This window comes from Myiozetetes cayanensis, unplaced genomic scaffold (genome assembly GCF_022539395.1).
Source record: "Myiozetetes cayanensis isolate MyiCay16 unplaced genomic scaffold, myiCay2020 scf21, whole genome shotgun sequence".
Lineage (NCBI taxonomy): Eukaryota > Metazoa > Chordata > Aves > Passeriformes > Tyrannidae > Myiozetetes > Myiozetetes cayanensis.
The window spans coordinates 609918-627563 of NW_026087423.1; the positions used below are offsets into that span (position 1 = coordinate 609918).

The following is a 17646-nucleotide window of genomic DNA, read 5'->3' on the forward strand; positions in this document are numbered from 1 at the left end:
CAGGTTGGGAGCTGGCTTCACCCTGCTCACCTATAGTGTGAGCCTCGTGCTCCTCGGGTAAACTGAGGTAAGCTCTGCCCTTCCTGCACATAGGAGAATGATCCCACGGGGACAGGGATGAGATGTGGCCAGAGGGCTCGGACAGAGGGCAGAGCTCTCTTTCGAACTGTACCCAAGGGCCTCTCTGCCATCCCTCCCCCGGGGCGGCAGCAGCTCCGCATCGGCAGCAGCAGAATGTGGTGAGGAAGAGGCAGCATCGCGGGTTCGGGTGTCTTTCGCCGCCTCCCCGGTGCGCAGATTCAGAGCAGGGGACAAACACCCGCCGAGGTCTCCGGTGCCTCCGGGAGGGGCTCCGAGCCGCGGACCCCGAGCCCAGGCGGTGCGGGCGCGGCTGCGGCGGGAGATGGGGACGGGGGAGTGGGCCCGGTGCCCGCCGCCGCCCGGGCGTCCCTCTCCGCCGCTTCCTTTAGGTGGCACCTCTCCTCCAGGAATGAGCCTCCCGGCCCCGCACAGCCCTGCCCGGGCCGCGGCCGCACCGCGGGGGCTCCGCCGCGGAGCCACCGCCGTCGGAGCGGCCCCTCCTCCCCCCCGCCAGCCCGTGCCCGGCTCCCCCGTCCTCCCGCTCACTCCTCCAGCCAGTAAATCCGATCTAGGCTGATTCCTCTCACGTCAAACCACATGATCCCATAAAACATTCATCGCCGCTCCATCCCCGCTCGCTCGCCGCTCGCTCCTGGGATACAGCGCAGCCGGCTCCGCTCCCCGCCGCGGGATCCGCCGCATCCCCGGCCCCGCGCGTGCGGCGGGCGGAGGGAGGAAGGACGGGCGGAGGGAGGAGGAGGCAGGCGGGCAGGCAGGGAGGGGGAGCCTCGCCTGGATGCTGACTCCAGCTCGGGGGCTGCTCATTCCCCCGATGAACGAGGGCGCCGGCACCGGGAGCGCCCCCCCCTCCCCGTGCGCCGCCGCTCCGCGCTCGGGCTGAAGTTTGGCACCGGGATCTGCCCCGCTTTCCCAAGGATTGTACCGCTACCGCTCCACTTTGCGCCTCCAGACGTGCCTTCCCCGACCCCTAAGATGAAGAGGGCGATAGCTGAAGGTAGGTGCGCCCCGTCCCCCCCCCCACCGCCGGCGCTCCCCGGGGCAGGGCGCGGCGGCCGCGGCCCCAACTTCGCCCCGCGCCGGGAACTTCCCTCGCTGCAACTTTTTGTTCTGTGGAGTCTCCGGGAGCGGCTGGTTCCACGCGGGGGAAGAGGGGCCGGGCCGGGCCGGGCGAGGCGGCGGGGAGGGCGCGGGGAGAGCGGGAGCACCTCGGCGGCGGGAGCGGAGGGAAGGGAGGCCGGGAGGCAGCGAGCACCGGACTGAGCCCCGGCACGGCTCGGCAGCGGGATGGAGCCAGAGCAGCGGGCTGAGCCCCCTCCGGCCCCCGCCCAGCCTCGGCTCGGCTCGGCTCCACTCGGCTTGGCCTTGGGATGACCGGGCGAAGTTGATGCCGCCGCGGGAAAAGCATCCCTCGCTCCCCAACCCGCATCCCGAGATCCCCAGCCCGCATCCCGCGGCCGAGGGGACAGGAACGGGCGGGAGCGGGGCTGGGGCAGCCCGGCTTTCCCCCGCTTCCAGCCTGGCCGCCGGGGAAGCACCGGCCCCGCTCCCCGAGCCCGTCCCGGGCCCGACCAGCCCCGGGTACCTCCGGCCGGGGAAGTTCGCGGAGGGTCCGGGCTGCCCGAGGACACAGCGGGTCCCGGGGTGCGGTGCGGGCTCCCCGCAGAGCCCTTTCCGCAGGGTGTCCCCGCTTCGGCTCAGCCCGGTGCCCATTAGCCAGGGGCTGGGAAGAGCTGGGGGTGCAGGGGTGTGACCCCTCTTTCTGCTCGCTCCTCCGGGGGAGAGGCACAGAGGATGCAGCTGGCACAGCTCGATCCTCTGACTGAAAAGAGTCCTTTTTCATCTGCTTTGACGATAATCTTTGCTTCCCGGTCCCGGTGTGCGGGCTGGGGCTGGGCTGGGGCTGGGGCTGGGCCTGAGCTGGGCTGGGGCTGGGGCTGGGCTGGGCTGGGCTGGGACCCTCGGAGCCCCCGGTACCGCCGTGCCTTGGCCATTTGCGGTGGCTCTGGGTGAGCCCCGAAATGCAGCCCCACATCGGAACACACGCTCTCCCGCTGCAGTTCGGAGCGCCTGGAGAAGCATGTGCCACCCAGGTGTGTTTGCTGGGAACACAGCCCACGGATTGCAGTTTTTAACTGGAGGGATCAGCCCATCGTGGGAGCGCCAGTGCTGCCCAGACTGCTGGGCAAGGGAGATTTGGGCATCCAGAGCCTCTTGCTGCACGGAGTGTCTTCCCGAGTGTGCTGTCTCCAGCTTGCTTCCCGTTCCCATCAGTGACACAAATATAACTCTTTTTTCTTTTCTATTTTGGAGGGCACTCTGGCTTGATTTATTGTGGTGATCAAAGGACACATCCAAGCTCTGATCCAAACAGCACACCACCTCCTTTAGAGATTTTGTGTCGGTTTTAAATCTGAAATGGCCATTTTATTCCTGTTTGGGGAACACCTTGGGAGCAGGTTCCGCTGCCAGCTTCTCCCAGGGGCCCTCAGGGGATCCCGGTGTTTCAGCCTCCATTTGCTGTGAGCCGGAGCCTGGGCAGGAGTCACCCATTGATTTGAAGCCGGCGGCTCTGGGCTGTGCTCAGACTGCTGGTGCCAGGCTGTGCTGGGGCTCTTTGTGTCCCGTGGTGCTCGTGGGGGGCTGTGGCCGTGCAGAGCAGCATCCAGGTGCTGGGTGTGGTACAGACACCCGGATCTCCCCTCCTCACCATCCCAGATCCTGGTGCAGCACAGCACTTCTCCACACAGTGACAATTCCCGGCTGCTACCAGCATAATGTGGAACAACACAGAGGATAATGAAATATAAAAACTGTGTTACAACAGCTTTATTTATAGAACAAGGCTTTGAGGGGTTTGAATTATTCCTTTTTTTTTTCCTGCGGTTTATGAATTGCTCCTGTGAGAGGCCGGGTAGCCTGGATTGCTGGCAGGTCTGACGGGAAAGTCCTTATGAACCTTGGGAGATTATGTTTAACTGAGTGACCATCCTACTGTATCTGGACTACATTTCCCACTGTGGGCTGCCAGGATGCTTCAAGTGCCTTGTAAGCCAGAAATAGCCACCAGGGGCAGTTGGACAGGCAGAGCTTTCCCTGTTCTCAGCACTTGCTGCCTTATTAACACAATTCATTTATACTGAAAAAAGGCTTTCCATGCTTATTCTTTTTTTTTTTTTTTTAACAAATGCAAAACCCTGTAATATGAGAACCTACATCAACGTAAGAGCCTACTTATCTACCCATGTGAGAGCACCTCGGTTTTTTTTTTCTTGACAGAAAACACCATTCATCGTATAATTTTATATTTCCTGTCTTTATAATCATCATTTTTTTATCAAAATGCATTTTCTGGGCTTGATTTACCCTTCCCCACCAGGTAGCACAGACCACAGACCTGTATTCTGTGGCACTATCAGAGACCATCGAAGGGTGTGTTTGGATCGGTTTTCTGAACAGGAATATCCTGAAAGAGAAATTTTAGGGAAAAGGGTGGAGGTGCCTGGGTGTTGTGTCGGTGCAGGTGTCGTTGTGTTCCTGTGGGTTGTGTGATGTTCTTCCCAGACAAAGCTGGTCCAGGGAGCAGTGAGAAAGCCCCAGGGTCTCTCCGTGCTGGGGGCTGTGGGCAGCACGTGCTGGTGCTGCTCCACCAGCACAGGGACCGTGTTCCACCCTGGCCTAACATGTCAGGGCCCTCATTAATTACCCTCATCCCATGCTCAGCTGCTCTGGGATTTGCTTGGGGAAAACCTCCTGGGAGCCTGCACTGTCCACAGGAGTGGTGGGAAGGAGCAGGAGGAGGAAGGGGACAGTTTGCTACACAACGAGTGTCCCTCTGCTTTCACATGCTTGGCTTGGAAAGAGCAGGCAGGGGAGCTGCTCCCTACACTCATCCTGGTGGCTCCCTGTGGAGCTGGAAGCTGGCAAGGGACATTAGTCCACAACTAATATCCCCACTGATTTCTTGATAACCCTGTGCCAGTCAGGGGCTACTGACACAGGCCCTGTGCTGTGTGATCTTCTGACACCCGTGATGACTTTGGCCATTAAACTTCCAAAGGAATAAGCAAAATCTGCAAAATCCAGCAGTACATATGGGAATTTTCCACCTTTTTCAGCTTAGAAGCAGCAAGGAGTGTGTGAGCTGGGGGCAGGGATGGGGGGGGATGCTCTGGAGGGTAGCTCTAAGGCACAGTAATGCTGCTGTGGGGAGTGGTACCTGCCCTGGAAAGGGCTCTGTCTTCCTTCCCTTCCCATCCTCCTGAACCTTGTGGGAGAGGGGGAAGGAGAGGGAAAATCAGTTGAGCCAGAGCCTCGACACAAAGCAGGACAAGGAAGATTGCAAAGAGCTGAGCTCTAATCTCTGCTCTGAGCCTGCACATGGCTGCTCTGCCTGTGGCTCAGGCAGCTCAGCCCTGCTGTGCTGCCGACTCCATCCCTGTGGAAAGGCTGGAGCTGCAGCCCCAGGATTCAGCCTGTGGAACAGGGGGGAGAAGAAAGGAGTCGGTCTAATTAGGTGTGTGTCCTCTTCCCCTTGGATTTGCAATGCTTTCTGCTGCTGTCACCTTCATTAAGACAAATCTCTGAGTGCCAAGCTCCTCTTTTGATGTTCCTGAAGAGGTTTTCTCTTTCTGCAGGAGGCATGGACACAGTGGAATAGGAGTATCCTGCACCACTGCACAGAGGTGTTGTAAAAGGGAACATCTCAGCACGGTGCCTGCAAGGTCTGGGGTTTGCACTGAAGCTTCTCCTGTCCATGTGGAAAGCTCTGTGCTGTGTCCTAGAGCCAGGAGGGGCTGTCTGGGATTTGTGAGTAACAGGGTTTCAGGGCTTCTCCATCACAGACACACAGAGGTGTGGGAGGGAGGAGTGAGGCTTATGATCTACAAAGCCCAGCCTCTCCTCCCCTTTCCTGCTGTGGTTGCAACTCCTGGAGGTTTCCAGATACTGAGGGAAAAGGGGACAATTGTACTGAAAAGTCTTAATCAGCTAAAAGAAGCAGAGGGTGGATCCTCCTGTGTTTGCGCAGAGATGCCGAAGCAATTCGTGCAGAGTTGGCTAAAATGTGCAAACTCACCTCAGCCTGCACGGGGCTCTCACTGGGGCTGTGGGGACACTCAGAAATGGCAGGTTTGGGTGGCTGATTACCCGTGGTGGTGGTGGTGCTGTTCAGCTGGGATGTGTAGTCTCAGAGCAGAGTGTCCAGGTGACACAGACACTGCCTGTGGTGTGTGCATGGCCAGGCCCTGCCTGGGAAAGGCAGGAACCTCTGCATGTGGTGTGGCATGGACTGTTCTAGGTTTACTTGGCTTTTGGAAAGCTCCCAGAAGTCAGGGCCTCTGGAGTCTGGTCTTGGCCCTGTTTCTGACCTCTCTGTATCCTTGACCAGGTCAATGAGCCTTTCTGTGATGCGGTTTCAGCTTTTCCAGCTCAAGCCCTCAGAGGCTGATGCTGAGTTATCTCCCCAGGGACCCAGAACATGCTTAAATTCAGCCCAGAGCTGAAACGTGGAGGTCTGTGCAATCTCTGATCACTTCTTCAGCAGTGACACAGTGTCAGGTGACAAGACTGACGATGTTCTCCTTTGGGCTGTTGCTGCACCAACAGCAGGTTTGTCTCTGTGGGCTGGCCTGCCTCCTTCCCAGCACTCACACTGGAGCTGATCAATAGCACCAACATATTTTACAGTATTTATTGCCCCTCTCAAGTCTCTGCTTCTGGAATCAGGGGATTAGACAAGTGCTTGAAGTTTTTTTGTATCTTTCCTGATTGCCAAGAAAAGCAGAAGCACTACAATAAGCACGTGCAGGACATCGAGGAAGTTGGAAGTAAGAAAACACTCCAGTGCTGTGATTTTTAGTTCAGTTTCTTGAGAACTCAGTAGTTTGAGGCATCACCCTCATCAGAATTTCAAGTAACTGATAGTCAGCAGTGTTGGGTCCTCTCTGCGTGGGTCAGGCAAGGCAGGGTTACAGAACATTTGCTTTCATAGAATGGTTTGGAGGTATCATCTGGATACACCTGAAGTGCCTCTGGAGAGTACATCTGCAGGGATCTAAGGGACCTCTTGCTCAAAGCAAAGCTAATTGCAGAACCAGTTCTGGTTGCTCATGGGCTTGTCCTGCCAAGGATGGAGACATCCCGTCCTCCTCCATCGCTCAGACTTCTTGGCCTGTCTGAATGGGTGCTCCAGCCCTGGGTCACCTGGCCTGGGTCAGCACCAGGAGAGCCCACGTCCCTTTGGGATGGTCAGGGCACCCCTGGTCTCTCACTGGCCATGGCAGTGGTGGGGCAACAGTGCTGGGTCCACCTTCGATGGGGGTAAATGAGAGCTCAGGAGCTGGTGTTGGGGGAGGTATCCAGGAGGACCTGAGGGTGGGGGTCACAGTCAGGGACCTTGGCAGGGACACTCAGGAAGGCAGCAGACACTTCCAGACATTTGTTTTGTGTTGGCTTTGCTGACTGCACTGGGGGATGAAGCCCCTGGACATATTTTCTCTGTACTGTTACACTTTCCCCAGCACAGTGTCCCACATCAATGGTAATTACAAGCAGAGTTTCCCTGGAGCTCTTTAGTCCTCAAATGCACCCTGTTCTGGCAGCCTGTCCTGACACTGTGCAGTGGCAGAGACCTCTCAGGACACACTTTAGCATGGCCAAATCCCACAGTCCTGGAGGTGCTGGTGGGAGGGGTCCAGAGCAGGGTTGTTGCACATCAGATCAGGTCTGCTGTGATTTTTCTATCCAAGCTTTGGAAACCTCCAATGATGGAGCCTCACTGGCCCTTCCCACTATTGCAGCTGATTAAAAAGCCTTTCATAATGTCTGAAAGGAACCTCCCAAGCTGCAGCTCTTGGCTGTGTCCCTTTGCTGTGTCTTGTGGAGGTGTGTTGGGCTCTGTCATCCTTACAACTGCCTTTGAGTAGCTGTAGGCAGTGATTAGATCACCCTCCACCTCCTCTTTGCCACACCTAACCATCCTAACTCCCTCTACCTTACCTTGGAGGACATATCAGGACACACATTGGGAAGGAATTGTTGGTTTTGAGGGTGGTGAGGCCCTGGCCCAGGTTGGCCAGAGAAGCTGTGGCTGCCCCTGGATCCCTGGAAGTGTCCAAGGACAGGTTAAATGGGGCTTGGACCAACCAGGGCTAGTGGAAGGTGTCCCTGCCCATGGCAGGGGGTGGGACTGGAGGAGGTTTGAGGTCCCTTCCAACCCAAAGCATTCTGTGCTGTAGTGATTCCACGGTTCTGTGACACACTGGAGGCTTCTGACCATCCATGGTCATCCTGGGCTGGGCCAGCCCTGGTGTGTCCCAGCCCCAGGGCAGTGCCCTCCCTGTGCTGCCACTGCTGGGGCACCTCCAGCCCTGGGGGCACTTCTGGGCCCCTCAGACAGGAGAGACACTGAGGGGCTGGAGCGTGTGCAGGGAAGGGAACGGAGCTGGGAAGGGGCTGGAGCAGCAGGAGCGGCTGAGGGAGCTTGGGGGGGCTCAGCCTGGAGAAAAGGAGGCTCAGGGGGGACCTTCTGGCTCTGCAACTCCCTGACAGGAGGGTGTAGTGAGCTGAGTGTCAGTCTGTCCTCTCAGGGAACAAGGGACAGGAGAAGAGGGAACGGCCTCAAGTTGCACAGGGGAGGGTCAGGTTGGATATTGGGAGAAATGTCTTCACTGAAATGGTGCTCAGGCACTGGCACAGCTGCCCAGGGCAGGGCTGGAGTCCCCATCCCTGGAAGTGTTCAGAAAGTGTGTGGATGTGGCACCTGACACAGTTTGGTGTGAACATGGTGGTGCTGCTCAGGGAAAGGTTGGACTGGATGATCCCAGAGGTCTTTTCCTACCTAAATGATTCTGTGATTCTCTGACTGAGCTCATCCTCCATTGGAACTTTCTGTTTTCCCCAAGTTAATTTTGGACTCAGGAAATCCCAGCTGGACAGTACTGGAGGTGCAGCCCCCCAGCCCTGAATGGAGATGGGCAGTGACTGTCCCACTCCACTGTCCACGCTCTCCTTGCACAGCCCGGGTTGGAGCTGCCACATTTAAGGGCAGCCCTTTGCTCAAGTTCACCTTGGTCCCACCACAGCTCCAAGGCCTTTCACACCAAACTGCTCACCCTTTGCAGGCTGGTTTGGATGCATGGGACTATTCTGCCCCAGGTGCAGAAGTTCCTGCACTTCTTGTACCATTAATAATAATATTACTTCTTCATACTGTTCCCCTTTCACTCCTTAAGAAAGCTCAGACATTTAGGTAAATGATACCAACCTGCACATGATTATTTTCCTTGTGGTACCCAAGTGTTGTTTAGCAGTGGGTCAGAAACCTTTGGAGAAGTCCAGGGTTCCACCCTGCACTTCTCTTCTCCAGATCACCTGCTGAATGGTTGCTCCCTGTGCTGCTGCCCAAGTTCCATCCAGACAGCCAAGGACAAGGTAGTGCTTGACATGAGCTCCCTTCTTCCTTCCCCCATCAGCATCCAGAGGGGATCAAAATCCTTTTGCCCAGTGATGCTTGTTTTGCTGTTCAGTTCTGGAGCTGACTCAGAAACACTTTTTTGTCCAGCATTTCTGTCCTTAATCCATGAGGGTCTGGAGAGTCTTTATTGTCAGTTGTGCTTTGATCCCCATCCACAGCCACAATTCCACATGGAGATGAAAACAGTCCAGAGAAAGCAAATGGAAATATAGCAGCAGACTGAGGTTCCTTGCCTGGATGGGAGTTTCCAGCCTGTCACAGCTTTGCTCCATCCTGTGGGAGCTGGACACATTCCCTCAGATGGCTTTGAGCCCTGGTGCCTTTTCAGCAGTTGTGCTTTCTTTCATCTCTCTGTGCTGCACCTTCCCTGGAAACAAAGGACTGTTTGCATTCAAATGTGATGCTTTCTCTTCTTCCCTGAGTGCACAGGATAATTACAGTGCCTTGCATGGACTTGTGCTAATTGATCAGTTATTAGTGATAATTATAATTTACATGATGATTTTGGAAGGGGCATTTCCACGGCAGAAATGATGTTCTGAGACAACAGTTTGGAATTGCTTGTGATGTGTCAGATCATCTCCTGTGAGCTGCTCACTGGGGAGATGGGTTAAATTTTATTTTTTTGTTAAAAACCAATCTTTTGCAAGAACCATCTGGTTGCTAAATTCTTCTCCTGAAGCTGTGCAGTTTGCTGGGAGTTCATTTGCGTCTTTAGCTACTAAAGAGGAAGTAAAAGTGACTGATTAGTCTAAGACTGGGACCATTCACATCAAAGTGACAGATTTTGTGAGCTGGATTTGGGAAAGTGTTTAAAACTGGTGCGTTTTCATTAAATTTTGAACACTGTGGGCAGAACTCTGCTCTGGGCACTCCAGCACAGCTCTGGGCTCTGCACCCTGTGTTGTTCTGTCAAAGTGAATTGTGTGCCTGGTAAAATTTGCATGTGCTTGTTTGATGACTTTAAATATTGATTTTAATTTTGCGTCTTTCTTAAGGCTGTGAGCGATGATGGAGCCATGGACAATAACCATGTGCATAACACAGCCACGTGCAGGGAGATGGGAACTCAGCCTGACTCTTAAGCAGAAGGGAGGAGGGAAAAGAAAGGAAAATACCTTTGGCAGCCCCAAATTCAGCTTTCCCTGCTTCCAGGCACCACGGGGGGCTTTGTCAGGGATGTGCCATCAGCTGCCGGGAAAATTGGGGTTTCAGAAGCCTTTTGTGAGTGCTGAGGTCAGGCTGTGAAGGCCCCACACCTTCCCCTGACCAGAAATTGGAAATTTGGAAATCCTAAGAGCAAATACTGAGTTTGTGAACACGGGGTTTGTCTCTGCAGAGAAAAATAGTCACCTGAAAGCCACTGGAACCCTTTGGACTCACACATGGACTTGCACTACAAGGGCCTGGAATGCCAGGACAAGGGGAATGGCTTTCGACTACCAGAGGGCAGGGATAGATGGGAGATTGGGAAGGAATTGTTGGTTTTGAGGGTGATGAGGCCCTGGCACAGGTTGGCCAGAGAAGCTGTGGCTGCCCCTGGATCCCTGGAAGTGTCCAAGGCCAGGTTGGACGGGGCTTGGAGCAAGCTGGGCTGGTGGAAGGTGTCCCTGCCCATGGCAAGGGGTAGGACTGGATGGGCTTTAAGGTTCATTCCAACCCAAACCATTGCATGATTCTGTGATTGCACATCCCTGTGGCATTGGCGTGTTTCAAGGGGCAGTGGGAGGTATGCTGGGAGCAAATCCCTGTCCCTGGGCACAGATTCCTTCCCAGGCACCCACCCCCAGCACAGACCTGGCCGTGATTAATGCTTTCCATACCTGTGCAAATATGGTTAGCATTGGCTTTACACTAGAGGGCTGTCTGTCCCTTTCCCTTCGGAGAACAGGCTGGAGTCCGTGTGCCAGGAATGTTCTTACTCACGGTATCCACAGGACTCGACAGCAGCCTGTCTGTGGGGTGGGTGATGCGATGCAGGCTGGGATTCACTGCTCAGCTCTCTGTGCTGCACAGGAACACCCTGGCCTGGGCTGAAGGGCCCTTTGGTGTGGTTTGTCTCAGGTGAAGTGGGGCCCCAGTGGTTATGTCACCAGGGACTGTCCCCTGCAAGGTCAGCAGCCATTCTGCAACAGGCAGCAGGTTTCCAACCAGCCGTGTCTTCCCTCCTCTTATTCCAGGTCACTTTTGCTGTCAGAGTTGGCGCTGCTCTGGCTGTCCAGGACTGTGGCATTTCCTGCACTTGAGAGAACCTGCAGCCCTGAACATCTGCACTTCCAGCTGTGGAGTGCACTTGGGCAGGAATTGCTTTGGAAGTGGCTCCTGGGGGTTGGAGGAGGGTCTTCAGCATCCCAGGGCTGAAAGAGATTATGTCAGCTTATGTCTGATGGGACGACTCCTCTGGCTCTCCTGCAACAACAGGGCTGGGACCTCCATGGGGACATTGGCCACCATGAAGGACAGTTGCTTTGGGTCCACTGGTATCACAGATTTCAGAGAATCAGAGAATATCCTGAGTGGTAAAGGACCCACAAGGATTATCCAGTCCAACTCCTGGTCCTGCACAGACACCCCAACAATCCCACCCTGTCCCTGAGAGTGTTGTCCAAACATTCCTGGAGCTCTGGCAGACTTAGGGCTGTGCCCACTGCCCTGGGGAGCCTGTTCAGTGCCAACCACCCTCTGGGGGAAGGACCTTATCCTTATATACAACCTAACCCTGCCCTGACACAACTTCATGCTGGTTTGGTTAATTGATTTGTTTAATTCTGTCCCCACTCATGTTCATCTAGACTGACTTTAACTGAGGTAAAGATGGAACTAGCTGAGGTCTACCTTTGCCTAAGAGACCTGGTTTGAATTCAGACAGTCCTTAAACCAGTGTGCCTGCCTGGAGAGATCCCACCCCAAACACAAGCCCCTCAATGAATTCCATAAGCATCGTGCCAGCTGCATTTGGGGCACTTTGTTTTCCACTCCCGGTGCCTGAGCAGCCAACCTTTGGCTCACTTTGGGCAAAAGTGGTGGTCATTGTGAGCAGCCAAGTCCCTTGAGTCTGGCTAACAAGGATCTGCTTCAGTGAGCAGGACTGTGGGAGGGGGGGATGCTGTGGGATGGCCAGCACGGAGTGGAGGGAGGCACTGGGAGGCACTGGGAGGCACTGGGCACACTCTGGGGCTGAGTTCAGCACACACTGAAGTGCAGATATTGCTTCTTTGTCACAAGTTGATTTATGAAGTCCAGGGACTTCTCTCCATCCCTCAGTTTGCAGCTAATGTGTCCTGAGGGAGGGGGGATTAATAATGATAATTACAGCAGCTCTTGGTGGCATTATCCATGTGCATAGGGATGGGTGGTGGGAGCTGCTCTTGCTCTCCATCCACCTCCAGCCATGGGCTGGGCCAGCAGCTGCTCCAGATGTGTGGCAGGACAGGGAGCAGCAGTGGGAGCAGGCTGAGATGTGCTGTCCCCTGAGCCGAGGGCAGTGATGTCCCCAGGCTGAGGGTGGAGAGGAGCCCATTTGCTGCAGCATTGCCTGGCTGTCCCTGGTCACCTCAGCAGAGCTGGGAGCTGCAGGCAGGAGGGCATGGCCTGACCCCTGATGACCCACAGCAGCCTTGACTTTTCCCTTTGGGACTGCTGCCCTGACTGAGAGCCCCTGCAGAATGTGCCCTGGGGTCTCTGTGGAGCACGTTAAGGTTGGCAGAGACCAGCAGCACAACCAGACTGGGATTCAGGTTGAGAGGGGAGCGTGCTGGTACTGCCATTCCCTGTGGAGTGGGGTGTTCCCTGCCCTTGTGCCAGCCAGGTTGAAGTGCAGGGCAGTTCAGGGGTCACAGAATCACAGAATGGTTTGGGTTGGAAGGGAGCTTTAAGCTCATCTCATTCCGTCCCCCCGCCATGGGCAGGGACACCTTCCACCAGCCCAGCTTGCTCCAAGCCCCGTCCAACCTGGCCTTGGACACTTGCAGGGATCCAGGGGCAGCCACAGCATCAGGAAGCCCTGGGAAGCTGCCTGGGCTGGGCTGTGTTGCTCCCCCCAGCTCTGCTCCTCTGTCCAGAACAGCAGCTGCTGAGTCCCTCACTTGGCTGCTTCCATTTCAACCCACAAAATGGATTTTAGGCCTTCTGGGCGAGACAGCAAAGGGATTCTGCCATCCCAGCCTGCCTGGGCATTCTGGTGTGGGGGGGTATCAGCTCTTGCAGGCCTTGATTTCTGACAGCATGTGGTGAAGTGAGATGAGACCTCAGCTAGGCTTGGAGCCAGAGCCTGGCTGAGGGGCTGTGCCTCAATCTTAAGCCTGGGAAAGGTGACATCTCTGGGTTTGATGTCACCCACAGCACTGATGGGTCATTTTTCCCAGTCATTTCAGCTGTTCTACCATGACACAGTTTTTTCTGCTGAGGCACTGGCCTTGCTCTGGGGGTCAGACAGTGTCTAGAGACGAGATAGTGGTTGTTTAAATATTTTCCCTAAGTCAGCCAGCGCTACTCCCGTGTTCCTGAGGCTGCAGCTCCGCTGTGTGCAGGCAGTGTGGTCCTGAGCCCTGGGGGAGGCTCTGTGTGGGGCTGGGGGTGCTGCTGCTGCCCCAGCGAAGTGCTGGCCCAGTGCTGTGTCCCCATGATGGTCCCATTCTCTCCCAGGCTGGAAGGAGCTCCCAGGGAGCAGCACAGCCAAAGAGAGACATTTATACGAGTGGCACGATAAATGAATTGGAGCTGCCTCCTGGGAGCCAGCCCAGAAGAGCCTTTACTTGGCCATGGCTTTTCAGTGGGAAATGCTTTTCTTTTGCTGTGTTTATTTTTGGCTTTCCTAGTATTTTGCTGGGCTTACAATTAATCCTGAGCTCCTGGGTGGCCAGCTGGGCTGTGGGGACAGTCTACCTCAAAGCAGTTTATTTGGTCATTTCCTGAGGACCTTGGATTTACTAGGAGCTTGGAAGAACTTAACCTGGGTACCCCTGAGCCATGCACACACACTGCTCTGGGTGCAGAGCCACCCGAGCTAGTGGAAGGTGTCCCTGCCCATGGCACAGGGTGGAACTGGATGATCATTAAGGTCCCTTCCAACCCAAACCGTTCTATGATTCTGAGATTCTAAGGGAAGAGGTACCTGTGGCTGCAGTGCACAGGGAAAGGGATTGGAGAAGCCACTTGGGCACTGTCTCATCAGACATCTGGGAATTTGCTCTCCCCTGGGAGAGGTGGCAGCTGGTCTGTTGCTGCTGGGAGATGGCGAGTGGGGAAGGGAACCAAATGTGTGTCACTGGTGCATGAGCTGGTGGCAGGTTTGCACAGTGTGTGTTGTGTGGGTGTCAGAGCTGGGCCTGCCTCTCACCCTGGGGCACCTGTCATGCTTTTACACAGGGAAATAGCCAGAGGACAAGGGGAATGGTTTTAAACTGAGAGAGGTCTAGATTAGATGCTCTAAAGAAGTTCCTTACTCAGCAGGTGGGGAGGCCCTGACAGGTTGGCCAGAGAAGCTGTGGCTGCCCCTGGATCCCTGGAAGTGTCCAAGGCTAGGTTGGACGGGGCTTGGAGCAACCTGGGCTGGTGGAAGGTGTCCCTGCCCATGGTAGGGAGTGGATGATATGAGTTTTTAGGTCCTTTCCAACCCAAACCAATGACTCTATGATTCCAATTTTATTGTCGTGAGAACCCTCCAGTGCAACCTGTGCCTGCTCCAGCCCTGCTCCCTGCATAGCTTTATGGGAAATGTCTTGGGGCTGAGCCCAAATGGATGGGCTGCAGGACTGGCAGGGCCCCAGAGGAGCTGTGCTGGGATCCCTGGGATCTGTGCCTTGGGTGTGGAGGGGGATCCTCTGACGAATTCCCTGCCTGCCTTTTGAGCTTGTTCTCTTGGGAAACACCCCATGGGCGCCAGCCAAGGCAGCTCTGTGTGCTGTGCACCCTCCTCATGCTGCAGTTGGGATGGGCCCCCTGGAAGTGTTCGAGCTCTGTTGGTTTTAGCTGGGTTTCTGAGGCTTTCTAACTTGCTTCTTCCTTCCTAAAATTGAGGCTTCACTGTGGCCCTTCACTGAGCACGACTCCCTGGCCATGCACGTTTGCTTCCTGCTCATAAAACCACCCCATAAAGGCCCAGTGGGGAAAAAATGATGCCAGGGCTCCCAAAGTGCTCCGTGTGATGGGTTTGTTCCACCCACCCAGTGCTGGTGGGAGGTGAGTGTGCAGGAGCTGAGGGATAGGCTGTGATGGCAGAGACTGGCTGTGAGCAGAGCAGGGGATCACCCAGAGAGGGGGTTAGGGTCAGCTCTGCTGGCATTTCAGGAGTGACACAGAGAGGCCACGGGCCAGCAGCTCCCACCCACGGCCCCTGTGTGTGACCATGCAAGGAGCCCCTCCTGAGAACCCCCACAGCACATTCTGTCCTCCTGCCTGCAGGGGAGGGTGACAGTCGGTGTGTCTGAGTCCCCCTGCCTGTCCCCACCCCCCCAGTGCAGACTGAATGTCCCTGAGGAGGAGATGAGGTGACCTGATGCCCTGTGGCACTGCAGGGAACACTCCAGTTGCTCTAGACCAGAGGGATGCAGCTGCTAAAAAACACTTGGGAGCCCTCCCTGCTGGCAGGGCTGGGGCAGAGCAGGCATTTACAGTGTTCTCTAAAACACAGAGACCCTGTGAAGTGAAGGAATGAGCCCGGCACTTGTCACTGGGAGAGATGGGAAGTGATAATGGGAGGCAGGGCTTTAATGGCACAGGAATCTCTCACTGTGATGGGAGCCAAAAGAACCCCACCGTGAGTGTCAGAATGGGCAGAGAGGGAAAGGAGATGAACAGGGTTTGCAAGTACATCCCAACAGGTCCTGTAAAAGAGCCTGGGCCCACCTTTGGCTCAGGCTGGTGTCAGGCTGCCAGAGCAGCTCTGTTACCCCCAGCTCCCCCTCTTCCTTCCCCAAACCCCTCCTGCTTGGGAAGGATGAGGTGAGGGGGACAATCAGCCATTCAGGCCAAGCACACACCCAAGTGCAGCCTCATGGGGCCCCTCCAGGCATTGCTGGACCATAAGCATGGCAGTGCCTGGGTGTGACACCAAGTGTGGGGCTGTGTGAGCAGAGGCCACATCCGTGCTTGGGCAAGCAGGACACGGTGGGAGCTGCACGAGAGGCTGCCCTGGCTTCTGTCATGGGACAGGGTGAAAATCACCGTGGGCTGAGTACACAGGTTGTGAAGAGGAGTGGGCTGCAGCTTGCTTGTCACCTAAGAGGGACAGGAAAATCAGAGACACACACCAAAAATAATGAAACAAGTGGCTGTGCTGAACACAGACTTAGGACAAGCTCTGCCAGGCATCTGGGCTGGCTTCCTCCTCCATGCAGGGCCAAAACTCAATACCCTCCACTGCTTGTGGTTTTCTCCCTCTCAGAACTGAAGGCTACTCTGGAGAATCACAGAATCATGGAAATATTAAGGCTGGAAAAGTTCTCCAAGACCATCAAGTCCAACCTTTGACCAATACCTCCATATCCACTAACCCATACTGGGAAGTGTCATGTGTACTCATATTTTAAACACTTCCAGGGATGGTGATTCCACCACTGCCCTGGGCAGCCTGTGCCAAGGCCTGACGACTCTTTCAGTGAATAAATTTTTCCTAATATCCAACCTGAACCTTCCTTGGTGCGACTTGAGGCCATTTCCCCTTCCCCAAGAAGGTTCACAGAGCCACCTGAAGAGGTTCCTCAGTGCAGGGTGTTGGTGCTCCCCGTGCAGCAGGTTGGCAGTAGTTCATCCTCAGTGCCTGCCTGGCCCTTTGGAGCAGCACCAGGGAATGTGCAAATTCAACCTTTGAATTTACTGTGCTGTTCTTTTCCTGGGAAACATCACTCGGGGCACCGAGCTGGGATGAGCTACCCTGGGAGCGGGGTGGGGGGTGAGCAGCAGGGGCATGGGCCCTGTTTCTGAGGGGCATCCAGCCAACCCCAGCATGGGGCTGGGGCCTCCAGGGAGCCTTTAGTGCTCTGGGAGTGCCAGGAGCCCACGTGCTCTGCCTGGGCTGTCAGCAGGAGCCACCTGAACCGAAGGGATGCGATGAGATGTGATGGGTGGAACGTGTTTGGGTGACTTGGGCTGGCTCCTGAGTGGAGGGGGAGGGTCATGTCCCCATGGCCGGTGCTGGGCAGGGCCTGTCAGCAGTGACACATGAGAGAGGCTTGTGGGAGCCAGTGCCCTGCCAAGAGGGCTCCTGTGCCTCCAGGGATGGGATTACTGGCAGGGCTGGATCCAGAGGAGGCTTCTGTGGCAGGAGGGAGCTCCCTGTTTGCTTGAACGTGGGGCAGGTGGAAAGCTGAGGGGAATCCCAGCTGTCAAAGCTGGCAGTGACTGATAGGACAGTCCTAGCTCAGACTAGAGACTAAGATGAAGGATTGTTTCCAGGCTGCCCCTGGGAGGTACCAATGGAACAAAAGAAAGATGTGATTACAGTGGGGCAGGAGTGAAAGTGCAAAGGAGATGAATTTCAGCTCAGGTGAATAACCAGGGACTGTATCAATGTCCCTGGAGGGCTTTGCCCTGGTTGCTGGACCATCCATAGCAAAGCCTTTCCTGCCATATCAGCTCTGTGGGTTTTATCAGCTCCTGCCGGGGTGGATTTGTCAATCTCTGCAGCATTTCCACCATGCTCAGAGAATAATTCTGGGATTCCATTAATGAGCACAAGAGCTGGGGGGGCTCAGCCTGGAGAAAAGGAGCCTCAGAGGGGACCTTCTCTCCCTGACAGGAGGGGGAAGCCGGGGGTGTTCAGGCTCTTCTCCCAGGGAACAAGGGACAAAGAAGGAGAGGGAACGGCCTCAAGTTGTATCAGGGGAGGTTCAGGTTGGATACTGGGGAAATTTTCCGCATAGAAAGGGTGGTCAGGCACTGGCACAGCTGCCCAAAGTGGTGGTGGAGTCCCCATCCCTGGAAGTGTTCAGAAAGTGTGTGGATGTGGCACCTGGGGACACGGGTTGGTGGTGAACATGGTGGTGCTGGGTTAAGGGTTAGACTCAATGATCTCCGAGGTTTTTTCCAACCTAAATAATTCTGTGATTCCCTGTGGGCTGTGCCAGATTCAG

At 55.6% G+C, this 17646-nt stretch overlaps 1 protein-coding gene across 1 annotated transcript in view; it reads left to right on the forward strand.

Moving 5' to 3' along the window:
• The first annotated feature begins 900 nt into the window (after nt 1–900).
• The window catches only part of RTN4R (reticulon 4 receptor), an 84483-nt gene continuing 67737 nt past the window's right edge, over nt 901–17646 (forward strand). The window contains exon 1 of the mRNA XM_050318286.1: nt 901–1096. Within this exon, the coding sequence (XP_050174243.1) occupies nt 1075–1096 (22 nt within the window). The 5' untranslated portion in view covers nt 901–1074. The remainder of the gene's footprint in view (nt 1097–17646) is intronic.